Below are 24639 nucleotides of genomic sequence, written 5' to 3' on the forward strand. Positions count from 1 at the left end.
GCAGGAATGAAGGCTAATGTAAGAGATCTAAAACAATCTAGATGATGCTGTAAATAGAGATACAAACACATAAGGTAATACACTCTGTGGGAACATTGCAGCAAACAATTTAAAATGGATTTTAATGGGATGGGGTTTTAAAATAATGGTGAAAATTGTAGCGCTCAGTCTGAAAATCAAGATTTTCCATCAGTATAAACTGATATTTCTCCTTTGTAAATGGAGCAGCAATCATTTACAAAGGAGAAATTTCAACCGTCTATTTCCTAAGTGACATCAGAATTTTTATTCTAACTTGAATTATAATTTTTGGCCAAAAATTGCTGAAGGGTCCAAAAGCATTTAAAACCTAAAGCCATTGAATCCATTTAATGCGCCTTTGGCACCTCTCTCTCTCTCTCAGTCCTTTTTTGAACATTCTGGTCCTCATTTTAATCAATCTCTTTTTATTAAGTTCTTTGGCTCATTTACTTGTACGTGCATTTGCTTTATTTTATTTGGAACATTTCTTTTGTAGTGTCTTGGAAAAGAGTTGTGACATTTCTTTTGGATAGCTTCTTAAGTATCTGGCAGTCACCTATGATGCAATGTTGATGGGTATGGATAGATTAGCTCTGTTTTCCTGATGATCTGTCAGATGTCGAGTTCTGAGGAAACTGGTTGTGTGTGTTGGTGATGCATATGCAGCAGTTTGATAAGTGGATAGAGGGGGAGCTTTCATTTTTCTTCTGTAAAGTCACTGTTTATTAAGCTGGATTTGGTCTTGTGAAGCAGGGTGCTCACTGGCAGGTAGTTAATCAGTGATCATGGTAACTCAGGCTGTGAGCAGGGGAGCAAGCATCCATTCAGATGGTAGAATCTAAAGAGCACTTCATTAGGATGAGTGAATTTCCATCTGTGTTGTATTTTGTGTACACTGGAGCAACTAATACAGTAAACTGATGGATGGCAGTTAGTGTGATCATATCTCAGCTGATGACAAATAAAGTTTGCTCAGCACTAAGTAGAACAGACTCACTGTGACTGACAGTAGTGTAGCCATCAAGATGTCAAGAAGCTTGAAATTACGAATTCCCCAGAAAAGGAAAAAAAAAAAAGAAAATAACAAAAACCAGAAAAACAGCTGATCAGCGTTTCTGTTGGTACTGATCTCAGTGAAACTGCTGGAATAATTTGCACAGAAGGATGAAAATTCCTTTAAAAACTCTTCCCATGTATCAGTTTTTCCTTCAACAGCCAACTCGTTTTTCTGCATCATCTGTTTGTTCTGCATGTTGTCGAGTTCATGGTCCACCTGGTAATATCTGAGCTTCCATGATTCCTTTTCATAGTGTCCCTTGAAAATGAAGATCCAGACCATATTCCATTTTGTTACCAAGTCTCCATCAAGAGTCTAGTGGCAGAGAGCTACTGGGAATATTGGGGTAATTATCCAAAAGTCATCTTTGGAGATGAATATTGGCTGGTCTACCAATGTGGCTAACTTGAGATGGAGTTGAGAAAAATGTTAGTAATTAATCAAGTGAAATTGGATAGAAATACAGATACTGATAACAAGTACAGCTGTAGGTTTGGAAAGGAGGGGGATTGTTCTCCTCATACACTTCTGTGACTCCATTCACTCCATCAGTTATCCCTAATTTCAGTACCTAGGTGCACAGGTATCTGGAAAGTAGGTTCATAGATATTTATTTGTTTTGGGAAGGATTGTGCATTCAATTCTCACACATCATTTTCTGGTCCATTTAAATATATATCAGCCTCATACATGAAAATTTGAAGATCTTTAGCTGTACTCAAGGAAGACTCTTATGTGGTGCATTTCTAGTACTGGCAAACATAAGGAGGTAGAGGAATTAAAACCATCACAATGCTCCAGTGCCCCTTAGAAGATGAGGAACATCAAGTATTCCTGTGCATTCACTGATTAAACTTGGGCTGGAGGTTTGCGAAGTGCAGAGTTTTGGAAGGTCTTACTGCGGGACTTCAACATCCGTGCAATGGCTCCAGTAACCAGAGTCTCCCAAGGACAAGGATCCCATTTTACGCTTGCATTATGCATTGAGCAGAAGGGTGTGATGCATGATGTGGAATGAACAAAATAACTCGTGTGTTTAGGGAAATGCCAAATTAATGAAAATTCAGAAAGCTCTAATGTTGAAAAGGCACAGAAATTCCTTGATAGAAATGTAATGCTGCTAACAGTTTCAAGATTATTGTTGTCTGAATTTTCTGCTTATTGTGTACTGCAATTAAACATCTTTTCAACTGAAAAAACAATGTCAAATTAAGATTTCCTTTTGGAAGAAAATACGAAAGTACACATCTTCTTCCATTTAGCACCATCATGGTCTTTGATCTGGTTCCCTCTGTCCAGTGAAAAAAATGGATTTGTGTTAAAGGGAACAGGCTAAGACCATATATGTTTGGTACACATATACTTGCAGAATCACATGAACACAAGTACAGTAAGTTAAAGCAACACACCCACTCAGACTTCCATCTGTGTTTTATGCCACAAATTCCTTTATTTTCTTTTTTATTTAGCAATTAACTTTTCCATTTATTCTGTAGTTAAAAGCTGCCATAAGATGAAAATAGACTAAGTCTGATTTTCTTCTCTTGCACTGTAAATAACATTCAGAGGAGACTCAGACCTGAATTATGAAATCCTTAAAGTGCCAGGTGTGACTGTGATTTGGACAACAGTCCTATACAAAGAATAGTAAGAAAGACTTGTAAGCCCCACCTGGGTTACCCAGCCATTGTGTTCTGGCTGTTCTTGTTTATTCCTTGCTCAGAGCAGATGGATGGAAAGAGGCAGGGAATGGGGAGGATCCTTGGCTCCATTCCCTATTCACTGGCCAGCACAGCTGAGAAGGGTTAGGGGGATATTGTAATTTGTTGCTGCCCTGCACCAGAGAGGAGACAGAGGAGAGCTGGGACTCAGAAGTGTCCTTAGGAGTTGGCACTACCCTGTCCTTGGGGAAATCTCCAGTGCTACAGCCCCCAGTATTCACTGGCTCTGGGGAGCAATGCTGAGGAAAACCAAGCAAGGCAGCAGCATCTCCCTAGGCTCTGCCCGGGGTAGCTTCACTTTTAACTTTTTAATTTCCTGCATCCCTGAGCAGCACAGGAGGGGAGGCTGTGGACCAAGGACCACTAAATGTGTTAAAACTCATTAGGTATGAAACAGAAGACCTTTAAAACTGTCCAAAAGTCTCAAACATGGGTGCCAAAAATTAAACACCTAATTCCGTGTTTAGTCATTTATCTTAGTTCCTGCCTCACAGTTGTTAATAGTCACCATGCTATCTCAGAGGTGGCCTGATTTTCATAGTCACCAGGCACCTACAACCCTAACTCAAGTGCTGAGACATCTAACCTAAAAGTGAGACCTGTAGTATCAGATTTCAGTTCTTCTGGGTGATTAAATCTGAGTCCCCTCGCTCTTGCTCTCAGCTCCCAAAAGGAGCTTTGGTAGAATGACCAGCACTGTAACATATGGCTCAGCAAAGGGGGAAAAAAGAAAATGAGTATTAGAAATGGATGGACTAAAGAATACGCAGGATATATCAGGCACATTAGCCAAACATATGGTGCTAAATGAGATATTTTTTTTAAATTGCAAAAAAATTGACATTCCTGGCAGTCTCAAGGATAATGTGACATGGCTGTGATAAATTTAGAAGAATGGGACATATTTTGGCTTGTTCTTGGAAACCTTTTTCTTGCATGCTGACTGTGTTTCTTCTTTTATTAACCCATTCAAAGAATGTTTGAATTTTGCTGCTAGAACACCATGCTAGTGCAACATAAAATGTGAATGATGCTAATTGCTTTGCACTGCCTAACTTTCTGTCATACCCTCCCCTCTTAAAGGACAAAACATGCTTTGGAAATGAGCTGGCAAGCTCATCTCATTCTTTCTCTTGGTCAATATTAAGTGATGTAATTAAGCTCCTGTTTGCATATTCTTCTGAACTAGGAAGCAGCCATTTTTTTTTTCTTGAGATCTGATGGATATGATCACTCAAAATAAAATGTGTCATTACAAACTTCAAACAAAATAAAAACATGGTAGAGTTGGACTGTTCCAAACCAATACATTTCAAAATACCCTGAAATAAATAAAAAAACACCAACAGAGTAGTGATAATGATGGCAGTCGCAACGATGATAACAAATATAACTAAAACAGGAACCAATGATCAGTGCTTCCATTTGTCTTTGTACTCAATTTTACAAGATAGTGTTACATTAAAATCTGTATTCTCACATGAAAACAGCTGCCTCGACCTTACAAAATCCATCTCCATATGATCTTGACACTGCTCAGCATTGCCACAGGGCAAGGTCGTTCATCAGCTTTGTTGTAGCTCCTCAAGTCCTAGTGTTTGGACACAGTCACATGAACTTGCTACAGCTTTAAACCATATTCCACTGTTCTCTCTGCCCCATCCCCCCTACCATGCTTTAGATTAGTCAAGCAGGGATTTTAGCATGGGGGTAAAAGAATAGCTTGTTCACTTGCTCTGAAGCTTTCTTCTCTCTCCCACAACCCTGAAGAGAGTATACATCTAGAGGATTTGGGGAGAGCAGGGAGTTCACAAGCCAGCTGAACCATTCTGTACAAGAGACTTAGAGAATTTACTCCTCCCATGACCTTGGCTGCTTGCCCAGGGTGCAGGTAGTCCTGTCCCCTCCTGGGTGTCTGCTCACAAGCAGGTGTATTTTACTGTGATAATCCCTGTGCATAAATAGTCACTTCTTCTGTCCATGAGACTTTGGGATGGAGCCTGCTAGGTTAAACCTCTGCTGAGGGCAATCCTGGCCCCTTCCACAGCCCAGCACAGAGGAGATGTACCCCCAGCCTTTCTCCCAGCAACGCAGTTCCTCTACCCCTCCCCAAGCACAGATACTGCCCTTGACCTTTGACTTGGTGTTTAAGGCTGGAGTTGACACTCATTTGGTGCTTCCATCCCCAGTTGCTCTATCATAAGGAAATCTGGATCAGCAGCAACTTTACTTAACTTTTGAGTATCCTTTGTCCCAAATATGGACACTCAGACACAGAGCAACAACTAAGTTACATCCCAACATGCCATTTTAGCAGAAATCCAGCAGGCTGCAATGCAATATTCCAGTTTCCTCTTCTTTTACCCCCGACCTGAACCAAATCCTTTTGCTTTTGTCCCTACTCCAACGTTTTAAGACCAGTATGAAAAAAAAAATTAAAGAAAAAAGAAAACCCAATATATTTCTTGCACAATCACCTGTCAATTCAGATCTTTTCTTTTTAAGAGATTTACTAGGTAACCTTTCCTGATATCAGAAAAAGGCACCATAACAGCAAATCTTTGTAGCAAACAGTTTTGAGACAGAAAGCTGCAAGTACAACCCTGGAATTCTAACCACTCCCTTACTTTATTTAACTTTCTGAAATACAAACTGCAAAACCTCACTGAAACCATTAAAGCCCCAGCAGTGCAGCATATAAAGTACAATAAGGCTCCTGCATATTGCAATCAACATCCCAGGGACTATAAAACTAGTGTTATTAAACATGAAGTTAATAATATTGTCCAGAGATAATATTGTCCAGGCCTCTCTTTACTTTTTAACAATTAAATTCTATAAAATACAGAGCTGAAAAGAAGGTTGAATGACTTAGCGAGTGGAAGTTCAACATTTTGCTTTTTTGCACCTGAAACCTTAACAATTCTGCACCTTTGTTCTGCTGTGTCCCTGCAGAGATGCAAAATGTCTGATCTACTGGGTATGTGCAGATAACCAGAACACCCCTAAGCCTCCAGAACTACAAAAATACAGAGAATAATACAGCCACGCATACATATTCTTCACCTCTATGCTGTAATATTATTTTATCCAAGCATAAAGTATATGCAGAAAAGGCTTGGATTTTAAGAGCCTATTGTAATAGATTCATTCCACTGATTGCTGTGGTGTCCCAGGCCTGATATGGTATCACTGGAATTATTCTCACAGACTTCCACAAACTGGTCATGTTAGATTCCACCATTTCTGCCTGTCCACGGCAGAGGTTTCACCCGATGGCAACTGAATTCTGATTTTCATTGGAAGCCTTTGATATAGTTCAAGGGCGTAATAACAACTCTGAAATAATTCCAGTGTGGCTTCTAATATCAAGACACAAATACCATTCACCCTTTAAAAAAAAAAAAAGCTGAAAGCAAAAGGGTACCACATAAGTATATTACTTCCAAATACCTTTGAAGTCAAGAGAGTAAGGAGAGGGAGAGTTTGAACTCAGAAAACTTCATTCTCTAGTTGTGCCTTGAGTCGTGCAGCACATTTAAAAGATCCATTTGCAATAATCTACTAAAACAGTGAGTGAAAGACAGAACTCATAAAAAGCCTGTAAAAATCCAAATGCTCCAGCTATTACAGATTTCTAAAAATAAAGCAGAGTAGGTTTCAGTAGCAATAATAAGCTGCATCTTATCCATATTTCAGATTTTAAAGAAAAACATGGCTGCCTTTTAGTACTCATTGCTCAGAGCAATCCATGGCTGCTTCTGCCTCACAACAAAAGACCACAAACAAAAGTGGGCTTTCTGCTCGCTGCTGTATTCAGTTTCATTTGTCCTTTAAGTTTATCTAGCTGCTTCTGCACCCACTTTCACAATGCATAGGCTGTCGTTCCATGACCTAGCATTATTAAATTGCACTTATCAATCATTCTTGCCAGGAATGCCATCGCCAATTACATTAAAGAAGTCAGAGAAGTCTGGTTTCAGCAGTCCCTCGCCTTCGCAGACCTCCTCCCTTGGAACGGCTTTCACACAGCACCATCGACCTGTCATTACAGGACCCAGAGGTGAGGCTTAATCCAAGAGCCCCCAGGCAGCTTAAGGGTTGGCCACGGCACCCTTGCCACGGACAGTCATCACCACGTGTCAGCCACCCAGTGAGAGGCTGGTCGTGCTTCAGAAGCTTGACAACCTGGAGGTTTTAGGTGTCAAGACTTGAGTTAGGTTGGGCTATTTGGTAAAGCTCCTGATGACCGTTCAACAGCACCCAAGGTGGAAACGCTGGTTTCTGGGGGCTTGGGGTTTCATTTGAAGAGGGTGGGGAAAGGAACAAAAAGCGTTAGAGAGGGTGTCTTCTGCTTGTGTCCATTCAGAACACAGGTTCAGTCTAACTGCTGGAGATAGGGACGCGTCACTCACTTCAGACCCAGGCCTGTCTTCCAGTTTGTTTCTGCCAGTCACGTAGTGCTGGTGCTCTTGGTATCAGTGTGCTGAAGAACCACCTCGTTAGGGGACTCCTTTGGAGTTGGTTCCTGCAATGCTTTGGCTGGTTTTCTTCACAGTACTCTTCTGGCTGACTTTCCAAGTAAAAGAGAAGTCCTCTGGGTCTAGATTTGCTTAGACATTTTTGTTAGAAAGATGCATTTGCATTTAGCCTAGAAAACTAACTGCGATACTCTGTTCACATTGGAAAAGGAACGCACTTGGGCATCGTAATATACACAAATGAATGAATCTTCTTACAAACCTCTTTGGAAGATACAAAAATAGCAATGAATGGCTGTGACATGTCTCTTTCTGCTCTGAATTTTTGTCTCATTTAGGGAAGATTATAAAGGAATTGGTGGAATGGTGAAGCATAAAAAGACATATTAGTAATTCATACTAGAAATTATTTTGCAATGTCTCTTTGGCATTAGTGTGGTTTTACTGAGGGCAGCATAAACCAGGAGGAGCCTCTTTGTCTGCACAGTCCAGGTGATGTGGTGTGAAGCAGTAGAATTGCACTAAGTTGAAATGAGGTCAGAATTGCACTTCATGGGTTTCTGTGCTTTGTTAAATCTACTTATTGTGGTTTGATTTGTTGTGGTTAATCCCATAACAATTATTTACTACCCTTAGATGCACACCTATATTCTCAGAAGGTATTCAGGCATCTAAGTTCTATACAGATTTCCCATTAAAATTGGATATGAGTTATCTGGCAAATATATCTTCTTTTAAAAGCCTTGATAATTGGTGGTATAAGTCTGAATAATACCAACGTTCCATTAACATTGTATTCATTGCGTATCAGCTGATTCTGAATTCCTATCTTGTAGATGTTCAGCCTTTTAGATTTGAGTTGTTGATTGATTAGTTAATAGGCCTTTATTTTGCTATGTTTTACCCTACACTTTTTTTTTAAGATCATTGAATGCCTTTGTCTGCCCCTGTTTAGACCCTTTGTATTTTGGATTTTTGTGTGGTTGAGAGAGGAAATGTAGCACTGGTGAGGTCTTGTTCAAATTTCATCTGCAGTCTATTTTCATGAGACTTCTGCATCATTCATCTGCAGTCTATTTTCATGAGACTTCTGTGCACTGGACAATATCCATCAGCTATGTGAGGAGATCATTCAAGGACAGCCAGAATTTGAAAGAGAGCAAATACAATTATTACAGTTCCCAAATTTTGTTTGTTTGGAAGGAGATGTCTTGACTAACTCCATAAAGAAGTAATACAGCTTCTAATAATTGTGGCTCCTAACAGGTTAACCAAAACCGTTCTTCTGCAACATCATTTAGAAGCATCTTTTGTTTTATGCTTGTTCACAAACAAAGTCTTACAGACTTTCAGGAAAATAGTCCTTCTGAATCCATCCATTCTTTTAAGTGTCATCATCCTGGAAAAATCTTGTTCCAGACTTAGTTCTTTGTTCTTTTTGGACATTGCTCTTCAGTATTCTTCTTCCACAGCACACTGGCTGTGTTTCTGTCTCTTCAGCAACAATCATTCTGTTACTAAAGGGTAATATATTGAGATGGATTATTTCCTGCAAATCCAGATTTGTTCTGTATCCCATTGCCTCCATTTTACTTTGGGACAGTAAGCAGAAGAGAGAAGCTTTTCAGGTATCAAAAGTGGCAAGATAAAGAGTATAACACAAGCAAATCAGAGGCTATAATCTTCCAGCAATTCATACCCACCATTAGTTACTGGAAGTTGTACCTTCCTGCAGGAATGATGGGTGCCATACTGTACACACACGGTGCATTCTCTGTGGATACGTGTGCGTTATGTAAAGAGCCAATGGCAGGGCATTCTGAGTGGTCTTCAGAAAAGTAAGAGCAGGATTTCAGTCTGCAGAGATATTTCAGAGCAAGGAAAGTCAGGAGTAAGTAGGTCACCATCAGAGTGAGCTACTCAGCCAACTGAATGATTACAAGAAGGTTCGATCTCCTTCTGATGTTCATATGTGCAAGTTTATCACTTGGATGTGTGTATGAGATGCATTTGTAAAGCATGATCAAAATAGACAGCAGAGAAGAAGCTGCAGGCTATTCATGGCAGGTGTTGTCATTGACAACCAGTGATTTATAACTTCTCAGGAATATTCCTGAATCTTTCACGAGCTTCCAAACATTCCTTAGAACACAGTGCCCATCTTATGCCAGGGTATCCCAGGATACTGAGTGCCCTTCCCAGTGATCCTACAATAAGTCATTTGGGAAACAAAACTTGCTTGGAGGAGTAGATCCTTAAGAGGATTTCTCAGCTATAAGGTGCTCCATTTGATGAACCTGTTGGAACGCCTGTGTTCTCATGGAATTGCCTGTACCACACCATGTTGTGGAAGGCTGTGCACTCCTTTCCTGTCTGCGTTGGTGCTGCTGCCAGTACTCAACCCTGCTGGGCAGTAGCCAGCAGAGAGGATCTGAGCTGGCTGACCAAAGGACCAGATGTGCAGTGAGTGCTGGCACATAGATGCCAGTGCTTCATTGACTCCTCAGTAGTTCCAACAGATGGTGGTAAGATCCAAGTTTCTTTGGTGATAAGCTAGCAAAGTGATTCATGGAGCCTCACTTGATGATGGCAGTTTTTTGGGCATGACTCTGTGAATGCACCATATGTCTTCTCTGGACCAGCATGGTTAGGATTCAGTCTCTGGCAGATGGTAAATTGATCACCTATAGGGTGGCTTTATCATCACTATCAGTTTTAGAATTCATTTCAAAGCATGGAAAACACAAGCAGTTGCATCTCCTACACAGCACACTTTTGTTACCTGCAAGTTAGATCATTTGGTGGTCAGCAGAGCTCACCACAGTGCTCCAGTACTACAAAGCCATCACATCTTGCTGGCAACTGACAAAGTTTCCCAGACATTAGCCCTCTTGAGCTCTTTACCAGACAGTGAAGGATTTAAATACCATGGGCAACAGCAGTATTTACATAAGTGGCTCTAGGTTTCCATGTATTGCAACTAACACTCCAGTGACTTTATATCTGGAGCTGGCTGAGGTGTTAAATTGACCATGATCTTGTGAACCTGGCTCATACAGCAGCCTGTGCCATAGAGCATTCAAGCATTTCCACAGAACATGACAGCATAGGCCCTGCAAGCCAAAGAGCAAGGAAGAAAAGGCAAGGAAAGAAAAAACAAAACAAAACCCACAAGAATGTGGTAGTATGTTAGGGAGATAAATTAAGGAGAAACAATTACAAGAAACAAGAAATACAGCACTAAGTACTGTATAAAGTACATGGCCAAGGAAGTGGGTGTGTGAGCAGAAAGAGAAGAAGGGATGAAAGTCAACTAGTGGAGTGGTTCCCATTATATTAATTTCCTCCATAATAAGCATCGCCATTGAGATTTTTATCAGGATAAGGCCTACCAGGGAAACTCTGCAGGATAGTATTCTCTGTTCCTGCCAAAGTGGCAAAAACTTCCTGTCACATATCTGGGAAGATATTCTGCCCTCCTCTATAAAAATTCCCCACAGGGTCACCAAAATATCAGTGCCTGTTTGCTGTCCTCTCAGCCAGCCTCAAGCAAATCAAAATGACAGTGCCTGCTAACTCACTCTGGAGCTCCACAGTGTAAAAGGACACTCTGAAATAGCCTGTTCCATGCAACCATCCTGGGCTGCTCCTCGGGGCTGGCAGCTGCCAAGACTCCTGGAACCTTCTACTTCCCTTTGAATTTTGACAAAAACAATGTGGTGCAAGTTCATCATGATACAGTCACCTCAGATCAGAGGATGGTACTGTGAGTCAGCCAAAAGAGGGGAGAGCAACACCACAAGGGTAAGAAGGTCAAGTAGAAACAATAAATAACACCACTCTGACCACCAGATCAGGAATGCTCCAGTTCACAGTGTCAGGGTAGCTGCCTGCGTGGGTGAAGATTTTTATTTTCTCCACTCACTTTGAAATAATCTGATGCTGAAGGAAAAACAGTTTCCTAACAGATGGCCTCAAGGTCAGGGTTTAGTAATTACTAGATACCCTGCCCAAACTGCCATCTACTCCCACATCTCGGGCAGGGGAGGGCAGAGAGGAAGGCTTGCAAACGGTTAAGGCTTCAGCTAAACAAAAGTCAGGAACCGTGTAATTAAAACTCTACCTTTGTTGTATTGTAAAGAGTTAGGCTGTGACATAGGAAATATTTAAAGGAGCAGGCTGTTCAGCTAATTTGTGTGTGAGTGAACTGCTTAGACAGTCCTATCCTAAATTAACTGTAAGGCCACCCACTGAGATTGCCTCATAAAGGCCCATGATTGCTCAGCTTCGTTTTGTATAACCGTTCAATAATTACTAGATAAATGCATAACTAAAAGCTCTATTACACTAATAATTTGTACTGAGATAGATGTGTGGGACACCATGCTGGGTTAATTTGTCATCCTTGCAGCAAACTTCTAAAGAGGGCTCTTCTGCAGAGGAATTGTGTTAATATGTTGCTCCAGTGAGGACATGTTAGAGCAACAAGATGACTTGGTCGCTTAATCTCGTAAAGAGGCAAAATGCCTGGAGGGTAAAGTGCCAGAAAGAAGAATGGGGGGTGATTAACACAGTGGACCCAGATTTAAACTCATCCTGACAAAAGGAGCTGATCTAACTGAGCAAAAGAATGAAAAAAGGGGTGTTAAAAATACTAAGAGGATTTCATGCATCCCTAAAAAATAATATAAAAATAAAGTGCTGCAGGAGCAAAGTTATTTCACCCACCCATTACACTGATTCTGTGTTCAGATACTTTGCTCTCTTTGATGCAGCTGTGAAGTTAAACTGTAAGCTTTAAACAGTGCAGTGAACTATAATATTTTTATCTCTGCTTTATGCTAAATTCTTCTAGCTCCAGACACACACAAAAAGCACATTATTGCTTTAAATATGGAACCCATGTTTAAGCATCAGAGCTCTGGATTTTCAACCTCCTCTATTGACAGAACCATAAATCATGTTAAAGTTAAGTGAATTACTGTAGCGTGGAACTATAGCTTTAACAATGTTTATGTAGTATCAGCTTACCATCTACAGAATGAAAGGGGAAAAAAACACTGATATTAGAAATGGGAATGTGGAGTCCTATTAACTTAACAGCAATATATCACTCCAAAGTCACAGATTCCATTACCATGCCCTTTTTAGTATCAAAGCAGAATTATATCATCACACACATAAAGATTGTGGTTTTTAAGAGAATTTACATTTCTATTGTAAACTTATCAACTGCATTTCATTATAAGAAAGACATGATACATTCTCCTACCAGTAGTTTTTAATCTTATTTATGGGAATGCATCATGTGTATTACAAACAACAACAATATGCGAAAGTTGCCAGCATTTGATGTGAAGTGGGAATTGTACAAATAGGTTAGTTTAGGGGTTTTTTTAACCTCTGACTATGGTTTTGGAAGGGAGGAGTGCTTCCTACAGGTATGGGGTTTATTTCTCTACCTATGTCATTGGTTCTATAGTATTCTGATCTTCCAAAGGCAGAAGAATTTTGACATGTTTTAAAACAATCTGTTCAGAATAGCTAACTTAACTGGCCCTCTGCCTATGCCAGAGTCTGGAAGCAGTAATCAGTTCAGCTCTGCAGGTTTTCAAAAGCAGCCTGCAATACTCACTATCCAGAATACACCATCAAACCCTGTGTCCAAACACAGCTCTACATCTATTTCCTCTTTGCTGGGAGCACCGTGGGCCTTGGCAAAATGTCGTTCTGCCTCCCACTTGCTGCTGATGCAAAATCTCTTACAGAAAGGATATTTCTGAACAAAGGGTCCAGGTGCCTTATACCACTCTTCAGAGCAGGAGAAGGGGCTGGTAGTCAGCCCTGACTAGGAGATACCAAGGGTCTGCTTTTTCAGCAGTGCTTAGCCAACCATCTGTGCTAGTCTTCTGGAGCTGAGAGGTGGACATTCTGCAGTTCAGTCCTTCTTCTGGATGTCCATGAGCAGGAACAGATCCTCCATCCATCATATTTAGGGTATTTGTATATCTGTTGCATTGGTCAGCTATTTATATCATATTTTTAATTTTTCATCTATCTTTGCCTACATCCTGTGGAAGTAGGTATCAGTGATACCTGTATTTTACCTGTACGAAGAGGGCAAGGCCTGTTTTTTTTATCCTGCCCCATGATTTGCCTTGTCAGTGCAGATGGTTATGCAAGACAGAATCACTTTGAATTTAGCTTATCCATGGGCCTGACATCTATGTTACCAAACAGCCCCATTATGGGACTTCACCAATACTTAAGTTTTCCACTGATCTGAATTCTCTTCAAAGGGTTGGTCCTAAGACTGGTCAGTCTTACCCTCAGCAGCTCAATATCTAAGAAGAGGCAAGTCCTTGCTAACCTGAATAAGAGATTGCTTTTCATTTAGCACCCTAAAGTCCATTCCTGATGGGCAGTAAGAAAAATTAGGACTTTCAGAAACCTTTGTAAGAATTACAGGGACGCAGCTCCCATTGAAATTCACAAGCAGTTAATGAATTCCCTCAGGACCTCTGCAAATCCCATCCCAAGTTTCTTAATTATTTTTTTTTCCTTGTTTGGGTAACTGCTTTCATCACAAAAATCCGTGGGCTTAAAGCTATTGTTTTAGGCTTCTATTCTTTACCTCTTGTATTGTATTATACACAGAAGTGTAAGTTCCTTTCAGCAAATCTGGATTATTGCCAGATCTCCTTATTAAAAAGTCACTCTTCATATTTCCGATAAACACAGCTGTTTCATGGTGTTTGAAAGCATTTCACATCAGCCAGCATGGTGGCTCAGCCAATTAGTACTCTAATATGGTCCATTTTCAGAATAAGTTCCTTTGGGGTACAAGGGTGGGATACATCTTGCATAAGTTGAACTGGCACTGGCATCACTGAAATGCTAGGAGAAAGCTTACAGCATGCAGGGAGTTAAAGCAACTTAGAAACCCAAAGTGGAAATATCTAGCAGGACAAACTGTTCTATAACATTTCCAGGGAAATGACTAAAAAAAATACTTTCTTAATTGTAATGAAGCCAATTATAATGGCCTCAAAAACAAGCTGATAAAAATGATCCCGTTTCATTATGACTACAATGTTACTATTTCTAGGAAGATTGATCAATGTTTAATGAGCTATTAGTAAACTTAATTATCACTTTATAGTGGAGTTTTCTGAGCACTGTGCCTCAGTGAAGCCAATCCACTGTTGGCCTGGTCTGATGGACCAGTCCTTGTGCCTGTGAAGGTACAGTGGGTTTGATTCTCCAGACCACTACTTCTTGGAGCAGGCGAGAAGGGCAGGGTGACAGCAGGCTTTTTCTGAGCAGGAGAAGAGCAACACTAAATGATCCTTTCAAAGACTGCAAACAGCTTTAGGAAGAAAGGGATTTCATCCAGTCATCTGGACTTGAAGGGGTTGGCAGGGATTTTTGGAAGAGAAGATGGAAGGTGGATGGATCAATATGTCTCCCCCATATGTTGAGTTCTGCTGGTGGAGAAATCTGTCTGAGCACTGCAGGTGTGACCAGTCCCTCTACATCAGTGAGGGCTCCCTGAGAGAAGGGATCCCATGTGTCTTTGTTAGGACTACTCCTTTCTTCCAGTAGAAGGGCCTCAGAAAGGTTCTAAATATCTGAAGAAAACTACAACCTGTTTCAAATTAACTGCTTCTTTATTATCTGATCACTCAGTTGACTAGAGTTCACAATTTTGACCCTTCCTCATTTGCCCAAGACATCTGAAGTGCTTTACCTAATCAATGAATGCAACTTACTTTGTTAGTCACATAGTTTGCTGTTGGCTACTACATACTGAGAAGGCAGAAGGCAAGGCTGGCCTGCATGATCAGATGTTTGAACTCAGCATTCTGAAAAATCCTCTTAATCATGTGCTGCACAGCACCACAAACCCATAAAACACTAAAAAATCCAGTACAGAACACAGCAGCTGTACTGCATAATTACTTGGCCCTATAGCAGGAGTTTGAAGATACTGGTATATCTGTTGCAGGCCACCATATATTATCATCTCATTTTCAATAAAAAGTCTGGGTTGTTTTAGATGAGCTTCAATGGAATTAGAATCATGTGTGCTTTGAAATATTTATGCTTGCATTGAGATGGAAGGGTAATTCCTGCCTCCAACCCTCTCCCCTCCACCCCCCCCAATTAATAGATTTAATAACTTCAGATAGTCCAACTATCTATTTCTACCTCCAGCAGGTAGAAATGAAGTTCTGATCTGGAATCCACACATTTTCATAGGTTGTAGAATTTATATTTTATGTCATTTAGTGAGGTCAATAATAAAATATAAATGTCACAGGCTGAAAGACGCCAAGAGAAATATGGTTTGGCAGCATGGAGCTGCTTAGGGATACATAAATAATACGTCAATAAGTAAATAAATAATAGACAAAGACCTGTTTTATCTTCCATTTGAAGACTCAAAGAATTTACAATCACTGATTCAGACTTGAAATATTCCATCAGAAGCACCTAAGAAGTAATAGCTCCTTCATAAACAGAGGAACACTTGCATCACTCTAGGCATGGTTTTCAGAAGCAAGGACTTAATAATTGTTATTAAGCATTGTTGAAAATCATTACTCAAGGGGCTTGTCCATGGTCACTTGCCCCTTTTAGAGGCAAACAGGGAAAGCAGCAACCTGCTCCACTACCTCACCTCCTTTAACTGATGAAAAATGTTTATGAGGATGCATGTATGTTCTGCACTCCAAAGTTGTTTGAAAGGCCATTTTTGCATACACCAGAGTTGGTAACAGCTCTCAGAGTAATAGGTCTGCATCTAAAGTCTGCGGACTTTAGCTTTTCATTCTCCCTCTCTGGTAGAAGGCAGGCACACTTGTAGTGTTGATCAGTTTACTAGCAGTAGATTCTTCTGACGAAACAGCCTTTTCTTTTACCACTTGAGAAACTTGGGATTTCTCAGTCAGAGGCTGCAGAAGCAAACCTTTTGGAGATCCTTACTAAATTTGGTACTTCCTCTGCTAATCCATCTACTCTAAGAAAACGGACCCTACATGTCAGTGTCTGGCACAGACTGAGGACTGATGCCTATTTGGTCTTGTTCCGTTCCCCCAGTCTTTCCCATGATCAGCAGAAAGCCCTTAGAAGCTGTGCTGAGGAGTTGGCCAAGACTCTGAAGAGGAACCTCTTTCTCCTTCTTGAAGCACTTTATCTTCCTGAATTATTGTTGATCATATCTGCATTAATTTTTCTTCTTTCTCTCTTTGGGAAGATCACCAACAAATGCTTCCCACTCTGTTTTCTACCCTGACATGCTGAGGCAGTCGAGGCAACAGAGGAAGACCCAATCCCTACATGCCTATGAGTATTTCTGGTAACCATAACATGCCTTTCATAAAGCAAATCAAATGACTAAATGAAGAGCCATGTCTTGGAAAAGCTAAACACAGTCTGGTCTCAGGCCTAGCTTTTAATTTCCACATGTTCCCTCAGTACAATATTTTTTATTCCTTCTTGTTTGAAATAGCATTTCTGTCTCCTTTTCACCCACTAGAAGAAAGGGAATGAATTTGTTCCCAGATGTGTACAAAGGGACAGTGCAGTTGCATAACAATTTCAAATAGTATTAGCAGAGCTGATTTTTTTTTTTAATTAATGTTTTTAAAAATCCCAACTTCTTTTTTAGTTAATTAGATGTTTACCACATAAAATTTCATTTCTCACTTTTATCTTCATCCTTCGCCTTTGGTTTGGCATGCAAGGGAAGGGGGAACTATAAAAGGAGATATGAAGGAAGAGAGGAAGAACATGTTTTTTGTCAAAACAAGGACAGAACTGTTGTATGCTAAGGAAAATTTTGTTGTAGTTGGCAAAACAATCACCACCAACTTTTGTTGAACTAATATTCATGGGAAAATATTTTGACAAGCTCTGAAATGACTGTTGCTTCCAGAAGAAGGTGATGATACGTTCATACCTGTAAAGTGGCTATGATGTAAGTGTCATTAAAGCAGTTACACCTCAGGGGCTGGTGTCAGTGAGATCAGAGGCTGACACTTTGGGTGGAATTTGCATGGAGAGACTGGAAGTACCTGCCTCGGGGCTAGTACAGGTGGGCTCCCTTCACATCCCCTGGTGGTCAGTGAAGTCAAAGGTTAGTCTAGTTTTGGATGACAGGAACGTCTTCTTAGACACAATTAGTACTGTTTGGTTCTCCATTGATTCTAAGATAATTAGTTCCATGGTAAACACCCACATTTCCTGAGGTGAATCCCACATTATCTCTGCCTTTGGTAGCACACTTCAAAGTTACAGCCTCTCCCAGGAGTTTGAGGACAGGAAAATAGCCTGCATTTCTTCCTTTGAAAATTTGGGTTCTTTATCTAAAGAGTTTTCAAATATCCTGTAATTTAAGATGCAAGCTCAGAGCAAAACTATTTGTCTTAAAAGCAACTAAGAAATAATTAACTACGTTTATAAAAAAATAAGAGATAAGGCCAGATGTGCAGACAGGTTGAGCGGGCTGGGCACACAGGTGTTTGCCTTGGCCATGGAATAACTGTCAGCATTTCCATAACATGGAGTGTGGGATTTGCTGCTGCTTGTCTCCTGCTCCCAAGAGCAGCATTGCAGAGCAGGCACAGCGGTGGGAAGATGCTGTTTTCCAGCTCAGCCCACGTGCCATGGAATCTGGCTGTTGTGAGAGAGGCATAGCCTGGTGCTGTTAGATGAGATTCCATGGATATACAGCTGCTTTGATCAGGGATAGCTGAAGGCTGCGTGTTGCCTTCTGGTTCTTCACCTCCATGGTGGTTTTCAGTGGTTTTGTCCCATTCAGTACCAAAAGTTGAGCCTGTGTTTCTGTTGTGAATATTTTGAACAGCTTTAAGAGGAGCAGACTGGGAGGACTTGTGGGGTTCACAGAGTTAGTGGAGGGGCTTTTCATGGCAAGGATGAGAGCTTCACTGTTGCCCAGGGAAGTTGTGGATGCCCCCTTGCTGGAAGTGTTGAACGGCAGGTTGGATGGGGCTTGGAGCAACCTGTTCTAGTGGGAGGTGTCCCTGCCCATGCCGGGGAGTTGGAACTAGATGATCTTTAAGGTCCCTTCCACCCCAAACCATTGTGTGATTCTGTGATTCATATTCATCCCATATCAGCACCCCACACAAGTGCAGCTCTTCTTTGTGGTGGTGTCAAAGCAGTAATTCCTCTCCAGTCAGCGAGAAAGAAAGTCGTGGAGAAGTGCTGCCCAGCCAACCCTTCAGGAGTGTTTGTAGGGTGATCCTGTTGGTTTCCTTGCTGCTGTCTCTCAGTACTTGTTTTATCCATATCTTCAGGCTCTGAGTTAGCTAATGTTTTAATAATGCTTAAGAAAAAAAAAATTAACAGTATCATATTATTAAACTGGTGATGAAGAAGACTAAGAAGCAGATTCTAGGTTTTTTTTTTTTTACTGAGGCTTTTTCATAACATTCATCATGAAATGAGTGTTTGCTCATTTGTACTTGATTTTAGTTAACTTTTCTGCATCTCTCCAGTTTTTCCAAAAGTGCCAAAGGCTTTTTTTTCCCTCCTGTGTGTTTAACTTCAAAGCCAACACATGAGTTTCTGTAGGGTGTTACCTCCCTTGCACAGCCTTCATCTAATTGTGTGGTGTACAAGGGCAGCGTGTGCACATGGACACGCCTGAAAGATGAGTAGGGTGGCATGAAGGGAGCAATAGGGATGTAGTTATGACTATTTGGTGAGAAATAAACAATGGTTTACCCATGAGCTTCTGCTCAACCAGATTCATCAGCCATTCTAAAGGAAAAGTTAATTTTTGTTTTAGAGGAGAAAGGGAGAATTCATAGCAGTATGACTGGCAACAGCTAGTACCTCATGGTTGCAACTAAAGTGGAGAGCACTGCTAAGCTAGCAAGGGTCCATCCTGATGTATCTTGAAGGCCAAGGAACTGGGCAGAGTTGTCACCTAACACAGGAGAGCATAAGGCTCTTCAGCTGCACTTGTAGTTCTGCTGAAATCAGCTGAGGGTAAAATCCATCATTGCCAATGGGCTCGTGTACATTACACCTTTACACCTTCACTGTAGTACATTTTCCAGCTGGCTTGTTGGCCCATAAATTCACCAAATTAAACTTCATCCCTGAATGCAAGCTGGGGGCTTGCTGAAGGTTTGAGCCTCACATTATTCAGGAGAAATGGAAATGTAATTTTCAGAACGATCTTGCTACTTTGTGCATGTTCATTAGAGGAAAACACGTTACTTAAAATAAATGTTCCTAAGCTGAGGTGGAAAAAAAACCCCAACAACAGAAAGTGTTACACCATCTTTAAATTATCAACCATTTATAATGCAATATAAAATGGACTCATATGTGCAAAGTGATATGAAGTGTCAGTTAGATCAACCCTAATCTCCCAAATACATTTTTTTTATCACCCGACTGATGGGGACTGCTGCTAAGGTGATGAACAGTTTTCATTTTGACAAAGAGACTGCTGATTCCTTTATATGTGTCCACTAAAACACAGAAATTCCTTTAAAATGTCTGGCTCCGCTTGTTTTCAGGATCTGGATGGAGTGTAGGACACAATGTGGTCTAGTATATCAATTATGAAGATCAGATGTATAAACAACACTGTACATTTGAAAAAGAAGAAAGATGAAAAGTAAAACTACAGTAGATTTAAACTGTTTGATTTTGCAAAGGCAAAACTCTCTATAACTTCTTTGTTTTCTTTCCTATAGCAAGTCCACATGCAACACCATCGACTCTTCATTTTCCAACATCACCCATTATTCAACAGCCTGGGCCATACTTCTCACACCCAGCAATCCGCTATCATCCTCAGGAGACTCTGAAAGAGTTTGTCCAACTTGTCTGCCCCGACGCTGGTCAGCAGGCTGGACAGGTGGGGTTCCTAAATGTAAGGAAGCCGTTTTTATTTTTTCAGAAGTGTTTGTCCTATGTCAAATTAACCATGGGATTCTGGGGTTATTTTAACAGCATGTTGGATACAGGAGCACACACCTTGAGTAGTCGTTGGAAGAAAAAACAAACAAACAAACAAACAAATGAAACCAAAAACTGCTGCTACTGCAAAAGTATTTTCAAAAACCAACAAAAAACCTCCCCAAAAAAACCACTCGACCACATTGTGGTGAAATTAACTTAAACTGTCGGAGAAGCTGATGATAACAGTGACCTTTTGGGTCCCTCCACAAATGACTTTGCTATATGCATCAGAACCCTAGTGGAACCAGGGTTAACAAAATATGAAGGCAGAATAATTTTTATTAATTATTTTTGAAGTTCAGGGGAGAGTAGGGGGGAAGGAGCAGGAAAAGGGAGGGTGAGAAACAGATGTTTCAGATCAGCTAAGTTCATTAAAAAAAAAAATACTGCCTTATAGCACTTTAGATCAAGTTGACCAGTACTTGAACTCAAGATGTTAAAAGTACAGTTTATTATGGTTTGTTATTTCTGTAAGCAGTTATCTTTTCCCCTTATCTCTATGAAAAATTAAGCAGAGTTCCAAAGCTTCAAATAACCATTATACTCTTTTTTTAATCAAATAAACTGAATCATTTTGCTGTTATTGAAATAGCATTCCAGTCAAATACAGAATTTATAAATTTTAAGTAAATCAAATCTAAAATAATGCTCTGAATATTTCATGAAATGTAATGCATGTAACTTTTTCTAGGCAATGAAGTAATAACTGGCAAAATTACTGGTTTTCTTCTGACATACATGCAATTGAAAGTGTTAATGAGAATTAGTTTAATTATTAGCATTTAATTTATTACACTTACTTAATAAGCTACATTGTTCTTGGTGCTTTCCTTTCCCTAGCAGAAAACCTGACTCTACTTATTCCAGCCTGTACTGGCTTTGAATAATGTCTGCAATATGTTAGCGGATAGATACATTTATGTCTAGACAACAAATCAATATAGTGCTTTTCTTTTTCCTTGAGTATTCATTTGCTTAATTTATCCCAAACCATTCAGCATTATGAACTGTTAGCACACTCACAATGAACATACAGCAGGAGTCTTCTTGGCAGGAAAGGGACCTAATTGTGAGACAAGATAGTGTTTGAGAGATGTCACTAATATATTAGTTTATTAAAAGTACTGGGTGTTGGAAAAATAAATATCCCTGAAGGGTTGCTTCTTACTGCAAACACTGGTAACTGCAGTCCTTGAAGTCAGTGGGAGTGCTGTTAAGGTAAATGCAGATGAATTTGAGACTTATTTATGCCCTGAACCATTTTTGCTCTTAGCACAAGTGTGATTTGCACATACACGACTTTCAGGTCTTTTTGTCAGTGCCAAAGCAGGTGAAATGAAAATAAGGTCCCAAGCTCTTGCCAGTATGAGTATTTTGTCCCCAGTAATTCAGGCTAATGGAAACCCTAACAGGAATTAAAATATTATTTTCTTTAGCAGTACTCAGAGTATGGATCTGTGTTTAAAGCTGAGCTTTTATCATCAGTGGAAAAGCCAATGCTCAGTGCCAGAAGAACTGCAGTGAGATCAATTTGTAGAGTGCTGTCGAAAGTGATCTCATCATTTTTGTCACTAAAATGGAACACCTGATTCACAGGCTGTCCTACTTTCTCTGGATAATGGCATTTGGCATCTGTCTGTATGGTTTTCAAGTGTCCAGGCCATCTTACATTTAAAATGTAAACTTAGCAAGCTGGGGAAGGGGTGGCTTTATTTATTTATTTACTTACTTTTGAAGCCTGCTTCTTGTTTTTGTGATACTTGAAAACACTTTCATTTATGGATAGGTTCTTCTGGTGATGAATTGAAAGACCACACTTGTATAGCTGGGCCCACTCTGCCTGTGACTGACCACATCCCAGACTAAATGGAGGGTGTGTTTGTTTTCCTAATATGTAAATTAAAGCAGTTCTAAGTTCACTTGTTTGTCCATGTAACAGCAACTAAACTGTGAGCTACACTGCTGCTAACTCAAAAGGGATGTGGGAGAGCAGTTACTTTAATATATACTCATTCATTTTCCTGTAATAAGATATCAGCATGACTTTTAAGACCACCAAAAGTGCTTGTTTTTCCTCTTAATGAGCAGTATCTTTAAGAAATTTATACGCAAGTCCGAGGCCTTGATATCCTAAGGGTATAAGAGAGGCACAGAACTGGGGGATTTAAGGGGTCAAAAAGACTGCTTCAGCTCTCACTGAGTGTGACTTAGTGGCTGCAGGAAATGTAAAGAGTAGTAGAACTTAATGCAGGGCAGCTCAGACCAGTTGCTAATACGACAGATGTTTACAAGTGAGAATTTCCATAGTTTCACAAGGTTCACAGAGTTTGAGACAAAGTTCCTTGAAGTCACTGGAGAATTTGACACGGGACGCTCTTTACCGCCTCTCAAGTAATTGTAAATGTATCACACGTAGCTTTCAACTAGATTGTTAATGCTGGAGGTTCCTAATAGCTGATTTTTAGTATGATTCTTGTCTGTTTGCTTGTTTTTCGGCAGCCCAATGGTAGCAGCCAAGGCAAGGTGCACAATCCATTCCTTCCTACCCCAATGTTGCCACCACCACCTCCGCCACCAATGGCTAGGCCTGTGCCTCTGCCAGTGCCAGACACAAAACCTCCAACTACATCAACAGAAGGAGGGGCCACCTCTCCCACTTCTCCAAGTAAGTATAGACGCAGCGGGAGCCGAGAGCTCCGTGCAGCGCGCTCCGTGCTGCCAGTGCCGGGTGTCAGCTGCTCAGGGAGGAGGGCTGGACCAGCTCTGGGGAAGGAGGAGAGCTCTCTGCTCTCTCTATGATGGACAAAGTTCTGAGCTGGCTTTAGATTAAAGAGAGTTAGCTTAAGAGTTAGCTTCTGACTAGGTTGGCATTTCACATAACCACGCATGAGGCCAATAGCTAGGCTGTGACAAAGACCTGGGACCTTTGGGATCGTGGCATGAGGAGGCAGTTTGGTAGTTCAGGTCAAGCTTTAGGGGATAGATGCAACGTGGAAGTCAGGCAGCCTCATTGAAAACACTGCTGCCTATACATAGTGGGGTAAACTAACAGCTCTTTTGAGTTCACTTCATTTATAGTTCTTTTGGGAGTAAGTCTTCCTAGATTAACCCAGACATCTTTTGCTTCTGACTTGGTTCCCGAGCCCTGAATTCTGGGCAAGAAGCTATGGTATTTCTTAGGTCCAGGGAGAAAGCTTTAATCCTTTCTCCACCACCCACACGGCTCCCATATGTATTTTGTGTAGCCACAAGTCAAATATACAAATTCCTGGTTACACACTTGGGGATACCACTTTGGACTCACTCTGCTGGGAAACAAATGCGATTCAGCTGGGTTTGATGCTTTAAAAAAGTCTGGATGTTCAGGGAGTTAATTGTGAAATGATTTAATGAAGCTATGCTCAAACTGACATTTAAAAACAAAAGGGAAGCTTTCAGTGTTTTAATGGCAACTGTTGGGGACTTGTTCTACGGTGAAGGGAGTCCAAATAACATCCACAAACAAAAATCAATCTAATCGAAAGAGCAAATCCCTTTGTGTGCTTTTCAAGCTTATTATTTAAATGCTATATGCAATCACTGCTTGATGTGCAGAGAGGTATTCACTAGTCAGACCATGTGCAGCCTTAATTTTTAAAGCTTTATACCCTGTTCAGAAGATTTGTGCAGATTCCAGGGGGCATTTTTAAGATCTGGTAGTTCTCGGAGTTTTGCATGGCCTTCTGCTACACGGTGGTGCACAGCTGCAAACTCAGCAAGATGCTCTGACTCTCTTTGAAGTTAGAATGGTTTTAGTATGAGACAGTCTGGTAAGATTGTTAACATGATCTTCTAGAATCGGGATTCTAGAATTGATCAGCAGAATTTTGTTGAGCTAAGAAGTTGATTCATTTCCCTCCCAGCTACTCCTCTTTCTGCCCTGAGACCAACATTTGTGCTATCAGGAAGTTTTGATGCTCTCTGATGGGAGATACCATCTTTTAAGTCCCATCAAGAAGGTTCAGCGGTGGAATATAAAAGGTTACTGTTTAGTCATAGTTATCACTGAATAGAGTCAGCAGTGCCTTACTATTTCCTTGTCTTCAGAACCAGGAAAAATGAAACTAGGTCAGTGTACATTTGTCATGATGGTCGTGACTCAGTTTACTGGCAGCGTGTGGTGTCTTAAAGAAAAACAAAAAAAAACCCCAACATCATTTTAGCAGCAATCTTAATACTTAATTTTCGTGATACTGTGATCCTGGTAAACAAGCTAAATGGGTGGCTGGCCTGATTCTCAGCTGGCTGAAGAACTGGCATTTGTCCGACGCAGTTTGGTGTCGGCTGGGGCTGGGCACTGGGGCTCAGTGTT

The 24639-nt window shown here is 40.6% G+C and overlaps 1 protein-coding gene across 1 annotated transcript in view; it reads left to right on the forward strand.

Annotated features, from left to right (window-relative positions):
- NFIA (nuclear factor I/A) overlaps nucleotides 1-24639 on the forward strand; it is a 243208-nt gene that overhangs the window by 189341 nt on the left and 29228 nt on the right. Inside the window, exons 7-9 of the mRNA XM_010007955.1 lie at nucleotides 6734-6862; nucleotides 20021-20199; nucleotides 22788-22953. Of these exons, the coding sequence (XP_010006257.1) occupies nucleotides 6734-6862; nucleotides 20021-20199; nucleotides 22788-22953 (474 nt within the window). The remainder of the gene's footprint in view (nucleotides 1-6733; nucleotides 6863-20020; nucleotides 20200-22787; nucleotides 22954-24639) is intronic.

This window comes from Chaetura pelagica, unplaced genomic scaffold (genome assembly GCF_000747805.2).
Source record: "Chaetura pelagica isolate M959 unplaced genomic scaffold, ChaPel_1.0 scaffold212, whole genome shotgun sequence".
Lineage (NCBI taxonomy): Eukaryota > Metazoa > Chordata > Aves > Apodiformes > Apodidae > Chaetura > Chaetura pelagica.